Here is a 13,158-nt window from a genome sequence, read left to right as displayed (position 1 = left end):
TGAATATTATATATTATAGTTGGCCCTAAACTCTCTTTTATAATATAGTAGAAAGAATACTTATGTAGTCCCAATCTTGAATATTATATATTATAGTTGGCCCTAGACTCTCTTTTATAATATAGTAGAAAGAATACTTATGTATAATACATGTTATACATTTCCTTGCATGCATTTTTCAATTATTTTTTTAGGGGTTATGTGGTTATATTGGTACTACTCAATAGTTGGAGTAGTTTCTAACATTTGTTTTCCTTAAATATTCATTTTGTTCACTTTACTTTGCATTTTTTTGTGCTATTTTGACCTTATAAAAAAGTAGTACTTAACCTATTTCCTACAAAACATTTAACTTGTCCTTCATACTAAAATAAACAGTCCAAAAAAATTATTATTATTTTAGAAAAAATAGATATAATTAAGTGCATTTTTTTTCATTTTGGTGTTAGTAATAATTATTCTTAAAAATAATAAATATAAATTACTTAGCATAAAAAATTTAGTGAAGGACACATACACAAATTTCAATATTATCAAAGATTTTTTAAAAAAATTATTAAAGAGAGATAAAAGAAAGAATATTAGTTGAAAAAAAGATAAAAGAGTGAATATTTTGTTAAAGAAAGTTTAATAATTTATGTGATAAAAATAATAAAAATAGCAAATAAATAAATAAAAAATGTGACAAGTAAAATAATTGGAGCAAGTAATATTTATTTGCCATTTCATATCTGATCACATTTAATATTATAATGAGATGACTTTTTGGGAGCCGTGGTCATTAAATTCTTGGATCCATAGGCTGGCCACTACAAATTAATTCCAACATTTAAAACATACATTTATATTCAATGGGGGTATGGGATTGAGTAGGGATGTCAAAATCACCTTATAAAATTGTGATCGATTTAATTTGTTTATATTTGAGGGGGTTAATATGTATTTTATTAACTGAGTTTATTTTGATTTGCTTAGTTTAGTTTATTATAAAATTGAGCTAATAAGTAGTTTAGATCGTCTCATGAAAATTTTTATCTAAATACTTTTAAGAATATTTTTTTTAATATAAGGGAGAAAATTTATTAGATACTTAGACAAATTGCAAGAAAACAAATTTTGAGTTTAAAATTTAGTAAAAATTGGACGGAATAATTTATGATCCAATTTTTAGCTCATTTCAGTCAGCCTTCCACTTCAACGTAAATAATATTTAAGCCGGTCAATGACATCCCTAAAAATAAAACCACAATACTGCATGATCCTTCTGAACATTTTTACTTGTTCAATAAATAATTGATGATTAAAACTAGTCTAATTAGTTTGAGAAATGTTACTTAATATTTAATAATAGTAAAGGTAAAATTTTAAAAAAGAACTTGTTGCAATTTGCTAAAATAAATTTATTTTTAGTATATTTAACTAATAACAAGTAAGAAAGAGTGAATGAAGTATCATTTTTTTTATAGCTATATATGGGAGCACCTTCAACAAACATCATTAGTTATATAGCTATTTCTTTTTTAAAATTAGAGACTTAATAATGATTCGTTTTGACCCTAAAATGGTGTTATTGTTTGTGATGCCTTTTTTCTAGGGAAAGTTCACATTGTTCCCAAGAAATATTCCACATAAGTTTTATTAATTAATTAATATCAATACAAAAGTACAGATGAAAAAATAAAATATATAGAAGGATTCAATTTGTTTTTCTATGTCTTTTTTAATCTGTTTAAAAAAGAAGACAACTTCTTTTGGGTAATTTTTTAATTTTGAATTTTCACACATGTTTAAAATCACAAAATTATTGAACATAATAGATTCTACATATCTTTAATTTAGATCTTAAGACTAATTTTTTTTACTTTTAAATTTTTTCGTGTGAAGTCGAAATTGAAAAAACAAATTAAAACTAAGGAAGTATTTAATAAAGTAAACATTCTATGACCAATGAAAGTGTGAGAATATTATATTACTATATGGTTTTCCCAAATTGTAGCCATCATCTTACTTTTTGAAAATATTAGCATTTAAAAAAGTTTAATAGTTAAATCGATTGGTTGTACATGGTGGGTTTCTTAAATAGACAAAAGAAAACCTTTTTCATAGTATCTTATAATCCAAATAATTCCTTCTTGGAAAGTAATAGGGTTAGGGTTAAACTGTCCTATGTTTTTGGGAAATTGAAGAAAGATAAAAGAAATATCTCGACTTAGAGTTTTAAGAATATAATGAAATATACTATACAAGTTAACATATATTTTATTTTTTACACTTTATTTATGAAATTATCACTGTCGTAGCTAGATCAATTTGTACAAACAAAATTGAATTCTCTAACTTGCTTAGTCCACCCCCCACCCTTATCGATTCCCATAATAGCGGCGAGCGAAATGAGAGCAGTCTAAATCGTAAAAATGAAATTATGAGAGGCAATAAAAATGTCGTGCTGCTTAACGAAGCACCCTGTGCAACCCCCCTCCACATACTTTTTTTTACTTAATTGAATAATCAACACGTTTCAATTTTAAAAGTGGATGATTTCATCTCATCTTGGAATTTTTCTTAAAGACATCTATCTCTATTATTGTCTACTTAATTATCAAGCTAAAGACTTATACTCTTGAATTATTCTCTGAGAACTTAGGAAACTATTTTCACCTTTTCATTTGTTGCACTAAAACATTATAGTAAGTGGTGGTCTATATTTGTTTCCATGATTTGACATTGCAAAAGTGGGATTTTTTCCCCTAGGTAGTTACTTCCTTCGTTTCAAAATACTTGTTTTGTTTCATTTTGTGAGAGTTAAATTACATGAACTTTGATCAACATTTTGAGATATATATTTTCATCAAATTGATATGAAAGAATTATAATTTACAATATTTTTCATATAGTTTTTGAATATTCAAATTGTAATGTTAAAATATTAGATTATCTAATCCAATAAACTCTGAATATTAGTTAAATTAATTTACAAAAAAAATTAAATGTGACAACTAATATGAAACAGAGAAAATAGTAAATTTCTCAATTGTTGGATAGAAGTTCTGGCCTTGTCATGAAAAATAGAAAGAAAAGACAAAAAAAAAAAGAAGATAAAACAAGGATTGATGGAGATTAAAGTTTTGACTAATTGAATAATTTCTTTTGTCTAATTAACGGGCAGACTAATTAGTGGACAAGTCATAGGAAATGAAAATAGTTTTTCTCTTTTTCAAAAATCTTTTTAAAAAATGCACTCAATTATTTGAAAAAAGAAAATAAAAGCTTCTCAAATCAATAATGTCCTATTGCTTAATGGAGTATTGTATTTTTTACTTTAATTTTCTTCTATTCTATTATTTTTTTATTTTTTTTATTTTCTTCTATTCTATTGATTTCTAAATGGTGCATTATTTTAGGAAGAGAAATAAATATATAAAACAAATTCATTAAAAGGTATTTTTGCAATGAAAATCACCCTTCATCATCAGTAACCATCTTTATTATCACAATCAACACTATTATTGTCAATCATTAATTACATTTGTCATCACAATCACCACTAGCAATCATCATTGTTTATTATTACTGTCAATAGTTATCATACCTATCACCTTCATCATTATCATCGTCCTCATCATCGGCCATCGCCACGTCCTCCTCCATCACTGCAGTCAATTTCTACTAGCTACTAATCACCTGCACACTATTACTGCTGTCAACTACCACTAACACATTGACAATCACTATACATTTGCAGCCACCACCATCACCATCACCCTTGTTGTCTTCGCAGCCACATCTACCATTGTTATCTGCCACTACCTACACTGTGGCTAATTCTACTACCAACCATCTCTACTATTACTATTAGCACCGTCACCAACTACGTCCACCAACACATCATCGATCATCACACATTCTTTAGCCACTATCATCGATACCACCAACTACTAACATCAATCAACTCTGTCATTACAACAATCACCACTTCTACTAATTAATCGTCACCGTCGCACCAGTCACTATAACACCAACCATCTCTACTATCATAACTATCACACCTTCAGTACTAGCTAGCTAGTCGCTAACACCAACCATTACCACCACCACTATAAACCTTTTTTTTATCATCACTAGCGAACATAATATTTTTAAATTTTTATCAAGTAATAATTTTATATTTTTTAATATGTAATTATTTTTATATGAATTTTATATTTATTATGTTTTTAAAAATAAATAAATTATGCATATTCGGATATTGAAACATAAATAATCTTTAATTATTCAGTGCTTAGATATAAAGACAATATCATAACAATTTAAATATGTATTCCTATTCTAACGTCTTAATTTGAATGAAAACAATGAGTCCTTTCCTTTTCTTTTTACCCTTTTAAGTTTTAACAACAAATAAGGCCTTAGTTTGGGTATCTATCAATATTTCTCTCTAAATCTTTTTAGATATGAAACTAGAATAATTTGGAAGAATACCTAAACCCCTAAAATTAGGCAATAATTATTAATTTCACATCTAAATTAATGTATATTATTATTATTACATTTCATACTAATGCAAGTTGGTCAATGTAAATGAGGTAAACTGACTTGAAATTGTCACTTTGACCATAAACTTGGACAAGGAAAGTGGTAATGCTTTTTAAAAAAGAGATTTTTTATAGTAAAAAAGTACAGACTATAATCGTGATTTTGTCTGTCAGTGGTATTGGAGGGTTTGCTATTGATGTTTATCTTGTATATTAAAATTGATCGCAAAAATATCGAGAGAGGTGATTAGATAAGATATAAATTATTTGTAATTTATTGAGGACATAATCTTAAATAAAAAGATATGAAGGTCAAAGATTAAGATAGAAGGTTAGCAGATAGACGAGACGGTCATTTGCAAGCGATTGAGAGGGTCACATTAATTCGACCCAAATGTTCATCACAAATTAAAAGGTAGTCCATTTTGGGTTATTTTTGCAAAGATTTGAAGTGCTATTTTTGGACCTTTTATGTAATAAGTTTGCTTAAACTATGCTAGACTAGCTCATTTTAGACGTAATTAATTTGTTTTAAAGAGATTACATAATTAGACATATTTTATTATCATATATACTTATTATTATTATTTTTATTTTTAAAATATTAAATAACTTATCACTAATTAAGAGTTTTCTATCATTTATTGAGGAAGATATATACACTTAGATACATGTATATTTGCTATCAGATACACTAAAACAGGGAGAGAGGTGAGCAACACTTATTATGTATCTGGATACCAGATGGATACCAGATACATAAGAGAGTGGCAAGCGAGATGGGAGAGAAGCGAGGGAGATTTGTTACATATCCCAGGTACATGTGAATCTACTTGAATACATGTATTCAATGTATCTAGAACAAATTACAGCTAATTAATTTTGACCATATATATTTCGAGATACATGTATCTAGACGTATTTGGAGACATACCAAAATCTGATAGAGTTATAGTACTACAAATTAAAATATATCTAAGTAATTAACTCCTAAACTATAATAAGATTTATGTAAGTTTCCTATTCCCCCCCTAACATATTGATTGTCATTTCTCTTGAGAGAGTTTGTGTGTTTGGTACAAAAACTGACCAAATTATGTATAGTAATGATTTTAGAGTGTACAATCAATTTAGCCGTCGGCCAGATATATTATATGTATACAAATGTCACGTTTTTTTTAAAAAAATTACAACGGATATAAGATTTAAAATTTTATGAAAAAGACATTATTTTTCCATTGAAAAATGTTCAGAAGCTATTTTAGTTATTGATATATTGATTGAATTGGTGAGAAAGAAAAGATAGTAATGTTTTCATATGAAAAAAGAAAAGAAAATGTTTCTTATCATTTCCGTGAGAAACTATTTTTCTTCATGTATTATTTTACTGATATGGTTTAGTGAGAAATGAGTGAAAAAAATTATATTTTACAACACAAATTTCTTACTAATTCATGATGGGAAAACCTTTTAAATAATCTCAATTTTTTTGAAATTATTGTTAATGAGTAAATATAATCCCTCTCTTTCTATTTAGTTGACATGTTCGATCGTATGGAAGCAATCTTTGACAGAAATACAAGGTAACACTGTATACAATAGACCCTTGTGGTTGTACCTTTCCCCGAATCTTGCGCATAGCACGAGCTTTAGTGCATCAGATTGCCCTACATGTTCATTTGTTGAGTCTTTCTTTTTAAGAAAATATTAATGACAAGAGAATTGAATGATTAATTTATTCTTATTTATTTGTTTTTATCTTTGATTAACACATTAATTTCTTTCTAATAAATGACCGCTCTAATAATGATATAAAAAAAATTAAAAATGATTTCTCGATTTTAATTTATATCTTACTTTCTTTTTTAATACTTATATAACATGTTTAAGATCATGAAACTAAAATAATATTTTCATACATTATATGTATTTTTATTTTAAGATCATAAAATTAATTTTTTTAAATTTTTTTATGAATGATTTGTCCAAGCAAATTAAAACTAAGAAATGAAATATAGAGTATAGTTTTTTTTTATTTGACTAATATGAGGAGTAAATAGAAACGGACGGCTATAACCTAACATTTAGAATAGACTACTTTTAGACTCCTCAAAATGGCCGCCACTTCATATCATTTAGTGTGCAATTTTTAATGATAATTTCAAAGTTGTCCAACTAATTATTTCATTAATTAATTAATTATGAGTATTATTAATTTTAGCACAATTAATTTCATTAATATTGATTGCAGCATTACTAATACACCATATTTAATATTAATCTTATACACTTTATCAAATGACTCTTTACTTTTAAAGACAAATTATATTGAGATTAGTTATTTTGATATTATCTTTTAATGACCGTTTGATTTGGTATATTATAAGAAATATGCATAACATAATTTCTAAGAAAAAATTATTTGTTTACAAAAATACGTCCATTTTTTTTTTATTTAATAGAAAAGGACTTTGAGAGACCTTATGGTATTTCTATCATTTTACTATTTTTATCATGAGATAACTAATCACGGCACTATTAATTATACCATCTCTAACTAATTACTAATTTTGGTATAACTTATTTTTAAATTAGCAATCAAATAAGAGATTAAATTTTAACCCAAAACTATCTATGCTTGTCCATTATACTAAACGACCCCTTAGAGTGTGTTTGGTATGGACTCAAATATTTTTCAAAAAATATTGTCTGATTTGAAACAACAACAACCACAACAACATAACAACATACCTAATGTAATGGGGAGGAGCCACTTTATGGTCAGGGGGTTCGGATGTGAAAAATTATACTTTCTCTGTCCCAATATACGTGACGCTTTTCATTTTTCGAGAGTCAAATAGTTTAAGTTTGACTAGAAATTTGCTCGTGGAATCTTCAGTTTTTTGAAATGAAATTTATATATTTGTAACTACGTAAAAAGTACTATAAGTCACAATAATTGGCAATTCAAAATAATTATACGAAAAATTTACGGTCAAAGATAGACTTGTTTGAATCTCGAAATTCGAAAAGTGCCACATAAATTGGGACGGAGGGTACTATTTATTTATGGTTAAAATAAATTTTTATGTGTATATAGTATATGTCAAACCCCCTTCGATTAGTTCGTGTGTTTATTTCTTTAGATTTTGAACCCCTTAGTGAAAGTCCTGATTCCACCAATGTAATCATAGGTGTAGTCTAGAGAAGATAAAGCGTAGCCAAACCTTATCCCTATCTCATGAAAAAAGTAGCTAGCGAAATTGTTTCAGAAAGACCCTCAATATATACCAAAAAATAAGATGATTATTTTCCGAAAACATTTTTCATAAAAAACATTTTTTCTTCCTACCAAACACATCCTTAATACTTTGAGGTGTTATAAATAAGTCTAAAAGAGAGGGCATTGAAATCTTTTCCTCTTTGGCTGCACAAGTTAGCCCCATGATGTATACCTTTTCCTCCTCTTGAATAATATAAACTTCAACACATCCTATACTTTTCTTTTCCCATTCAAAAAACAAATACAAGAAAACAAGAAGATTACAAAAAGAGCAAAGGGATCAAAAATGTATAAATTTGATCTTAGAGGTTTGATTTTTCTTCTTGTTCTACTAATTACATCAATAAATATGGTTTCAAGCATAAGAGATATTGAAAAGAATTATTTGCTACAAAATCAACTTCCAAGAGGACCAGTCCCACCTTCTGGTCCATCTCCATGCCATAACAAGCTTGATCCTTTCAATCAAAACAAATTTTCATTTCATCTAGATTATGTCATATGTCCATAATGTTAACAAATTCGGTGAAATCTCATTGAGTGGAGTCTGAGAAGGGTATATTCATCATACATTCATATTTATTTCTAAACTATATAGTTAGGTTATTTCAGGTAGAGTTTGATCGCTTATATGATCATTCAACTATTGTAAATGATGTAATAAAGTTATTTTCCTTTCTTCTTATTTTGTAACAGAAAAGTCATTCGATTAATGAAAACAGAATAGCAAAGTTATTCTTCTTTGTTTTGTATAAAAAATTCAATTTACTATTGTTATATCAAACAATTCACTCAGGTTCATGTGCACTATTTCAAAATAGATTTTCACTTTTAATATATTAAGATTTTTTTCTCTCCATATTTTGTTCTTAGTATTAATTACTTATTTCTTAAATCATTTTTTAAGACGTAATAATAAACATCAATTAATAGAAATAGTATGATAGAATAATCACGTCAATTATTATTTTCTTAATAATATAACAAGCATTCCTTCTCATTAACTTTTCCACACACACTAACTTTTTTCATGTAATTAAGATGAGTTGTAGAGCCAGAATCAAAATTTAAAGTTTATGAGTTTGATTTTTATTTTTTTTTAAATTATTAGATTCTAAATTAATAATTTATTACATATTCAATGAATTTCTTACGATAAATTCAGAGTTCGAACCAAAATTCAAAAATTTAGCCGAACTCATAAGTAACACACATCTGTCCATGTCAAGTTGGGTTCATGAGTCGAATAGTTCTATATTGATTGGATTCCTTTTTTATTCTTTTGATTTCAAATATTGTAGTCACGTTATTAAATTGTTGCTGAAAATATACTTTACGACTATGAGTATATTTGATATGACATAGCAATAGTGAAGTGGTTTTTTTTAATTACAACAACAATAATATATTAATGAAATTTTTCTATGTAGGATCTATGGAAGATAGAGTGTACACATATTTTATCACTATTTCATGAAAATATAAAGACTGTTTCCTAAAGATCATACGTTCAAGTATGTCAAAACGATGAATAAAGTAATAAAGAAAGCATAGCAGTAAAATAAGAAAAACAGTGTACAATTGACAAAAGAAACAATAAGAACAATAAAATAGTACTATAATCAAAACCAAATAAGACTTTTTTTTATTACAAATTAATTTGTTTTTTTTTAAAAAAACTTTATACATCAATTTGAATAGTTGAATAATCATACAAGCAAAGTAACTCTTTAATATGTACAAGGTACATTCAAAACAAGGGCATTCCTTGACTAGTTGAATGATGTGAATTATAAGATTGAGGTCTAATAGCTTTCTATTCATTGATCTTTCTCTTTCAATATCTTTTAGAAAGCAATTTCTAACTAATTTTATTTGAATTTTTCATCCATTTTCTACGATAATTTTTGATGAATTGAAATGAAATGTCTATCTGAATGAAAATGTAATTTATAAGAGATAGAAACATTTTTATTTATTCATTTAGGTTTGCCACACGTTCTCTAGCATATGAGCCAAATTGTTGAATTAGTATACTCTTATCTGTTTAAATGTTTAAATTTGAGTGACTTGATTCAGAGTATGATGGTCAAATTAACTAATATTCGATGAAGTCAGAGAAATTTTTTTAATTTTTGAAATAAATTTTACATATTTAAAAATTATATAAAAGTATTATAAATCACAATAGTTAAAATACAAAATCTTTAAAATATTATGGTTAAAATAAATTCTTTAACCATCCAAATATTAACTTATTTCAATTAATAAGTTAGATTGAATTGACTTATTTTTAAGTGTTTGTGGCTTTTAAACATTTTTTAATTCTACTTTACTTTAGGCTTAAAAAGTACTTCATCCGTTCACTTTTACTTACCACTTATTTTTAAAATAGATTTTTATTTTTTATTTGTCACTTAAGATATATCAAGAGGAGAATTATTTTTTCCGTGTTTTACCCTTAGCATTAAATAATATTCTCCAAATCATTTACCAAGAGCTAATACTAGACATCAATTAATAGAGATAGTGTGGTAAAATACTTGTATCACTAATTAGTGGTAAATGATTTGGAGAATAGTTCAACTACACAGTTTATACATTATTAAAATTAGGAAATTTGTTTACTTATTCATATTTTAAACCTCCTTAGTGAAAATTCTGATTCTAACTACTATTTCCCAATGAACTCTTCGATAAGAAATGAGTGAAAGAATCATAATCTGTAACACAAATTTATCAATGATTCACCATGGAAAAAACTTTCGTTTCTAATAGTAGCGTTTATTCATCATTTGCTATGAAAAAAACTTGTCATTTATCAAAATAAATTACAACAAAACAAGTAAAATAAAATAATCAAAACCTAAGCTACTCTCTTATCCATATTTTGTACAAGTCTACGCATTTGAAATCTCCAAAACAAAAAATAAGTTAATCCAAATCCAACCAAAACAAATAACCATATATTATCTTCTTTATCTTCATTTTCCTCTATTTCAACTATACTAAATTCTTCTCTATTTCCATTTCCCATTATGCCCTCCATTAAATGCCCATATAACACATATACCCTCTTCCTATTCCCTACTACAACCGCCGTAGCAAACCCTTCCACATCAAGGGTAGTTTCGTCAAACACCACTCCTTCGTCCCAATTATTCTCACTCTTTATATAATAAAGTTTATGCTGACTCACTACTAAAACGACGCCGTCACTTCTAACGGTGATTCCATCACCCGCCGTTAAATCCTTGTTTAAATTAACAGTCTTCGCCGTTCCGTCGTTAACGTTGACTTTATACAATTTGCCGGTATTTGATTGGACGACGAGTAAGTACCCATCGGAGATGAAAACGACACCGTTTAATCCACATTTGTGGTAGTCGTCGGTGAGGTCCACGGGATGAGATTTGAAAACCTCCGATCTAGAGAAAATCGAACCTTCGCCGTCGATGTTTACTTTCCAGATGAAGTCTCCGTCGGAGTTCGTGACGTAAGCGTTGCCGGAGGAATCAACGGCGACATCGTTGGCGGCAGCGGGGTGGATTATCTCTGTTACGGTTGCGATCGGGTTTTGGTCGTTTTTGTCTAGGAGCGGGGTGAAGAAAATGAGGCGGCGGGATTTGAGATCGTAGGAGGCGAGTGCGTTGAAAGGGGAAGGGTGAGTGGCGGTCGGGGTACGGTGAATGCAAGCAAGGAGGCGATTGTTACGGCGGTCGATAGCAAGGCCGAGGAATGAGGAATTTTCCGGTAAATCTGTATCGGAGATTAGGGTTTCAGCTACGCCGGATTCGGAAATTGAGAGGAGTTCCTGGTGACGAGTACCGCCGATGATGAAGTTGTGAGATTTAGGATCCCAAGTGAATGACTCCGGGTAGAGAGACGGTGATCGGAAAGTGATGACGTGGCCGGTTTTAGCGGCGGAGGCGATGATGAAACTGACGGAGATTAAAAGGGCGAAAAATGATTTCATTGTAAAGCTTTGGAATTTCTGGTAAGTTTTTTTCAACGGAACATAAATTTATAAAATAGGTTTATTTTGTTTTTTCCATTCAAACTAAAACTTGGCCACCAATCCAATGAATATTATTTAAGAAGATAAAAAATATTTTGTGATAATGTTATTTTATTTTTTCCATTCAAACTAAAATGTGGCCAGCAATCTGTCAGCTCACGTGTATGATTCATTTTCTTTTATCAAATTTTAACGGTTAAGTCGATAACTATCAATAATAACCGATAAGTTAATATCATAATTGTTCTATAACAATTTTAATATATTTATAACTCGATAACTGATAAGTCGAATCTATAAACTTCAAAACAGAATCGAACGAGCCTATACACGGCCTAGTTTAACTTGTGAGCTCGTTTAGTGTAAAAAAAGGTCAAGAAAAGAAGTGACATTTACAAACATTAATGAATTTATTAGAAACACTAATCTCATTTTGTCGGTAGCATGATTTCTGCAATGCAGAGTAGTGACGGGCTATAGAGACAAATTCTATAGCTAAATATTAAAATTCATCGCTAATTTCATTTAGTAACAAATCGAAACGAAACAAATCAGCGATGCAATTTTGTTAGTTACGAACAAATTAGCAACAAAGTTTATAGTTAGATTAAATTTTTTATTTCCATAATGATGGTCAATATACCATATGTAATTAATCAAAAACACACACTAACTTCACTAAACATTATGGTTATAAAAAAAGAGCATAGTGTAAAGTTGAAAGTTTCATACTAATACAAGAAAACACATGAAATTAACTACAAAATTTATCGGTAATACCTAGTTAATTCGTCGTTAAAAGTTTCCTAAATAACTAAATTTTATTAAAATCCATCGCAAAAATAAAATCAACATAAAAATTTATTATTTAACTATAAAATTTTATCTGTCGTTAATTCTTCGATAGCCTAATATATAATGCTCGAATGTAGAGTGCAATTAACTTAAAAATTCATACCAATAATAGGCTGTCCAAACTACTCTTTATAAAAAGTGGTGAATGATTCCCTAATATTTATTTATCTTCTTATATCATGCTATAAAGAGTATTAAAGAATAATGTATACGTTTCACAAGAATTTCAAAAATCTTGAGTAGATATGACGAAAAATGAACCCCACATGCACCATATTTTTCATATTATAGCTAAGCTTCACCAATTTGACTTATAACGAAATCCAATAATAGTAATTCAGAGTTTCTTGCCTACTCCAACTAATCTAAATACGAGGATCTCAGAAGCTCAGTTGGTTGACTACTTAAATTTTTATCTTGTTGAAGAACATTTTATCCTCCATATTGTTACCCCCTCAATCTCCATCCCC

The 13,158-nt window shown here is 28.2% G+C and overlaps 1 protein-coding gene across 1 annotated transcript; it reads right to left on the bottom strand.

The window, feature by feature from the left end:
• Positions 1-10,582: 10,582 nt before the first annotated feature.
• On the bottom strand, positions 10,583-11,884 carry LOC102580128 (uncharacterized). Its single transcript, XM_006360353.2, has one exon. The coding sequence runs from the start codon at positions 11,789-11,791 to the stop codon at positions 10,682-10,684; it is 1,110 nt and encodes a 369-aa protein (XP_006360415.1). The 5' UTR covers positions 11,792-11,884; the 3' UTR covers positions 10,583-10,681.
• Positions 11,885-13,158: the final 1,274 nt, after the last annotated feature.

Source organism: Solanum tuberosum, unplaced genomic scaffold, assembly GCF_000226075.1.
Source record: "Solanum tuberosum cultivar DM 1-3 516 R44 unplaced genomic scaffold, SolTub_3.0 scf00322, whole genome shotgun sequence".
Taxonomy (NCBI): domain Eukaryota; kingdom Viridiplantae; phylum Streptophyta; class Magnoliopsida; order Solanales; family Solanaceae; genus Solanum; species Solanum tuberosum.
This window is presented reverse-complemented; position numbering and strand designations above follow the sequence as displayed.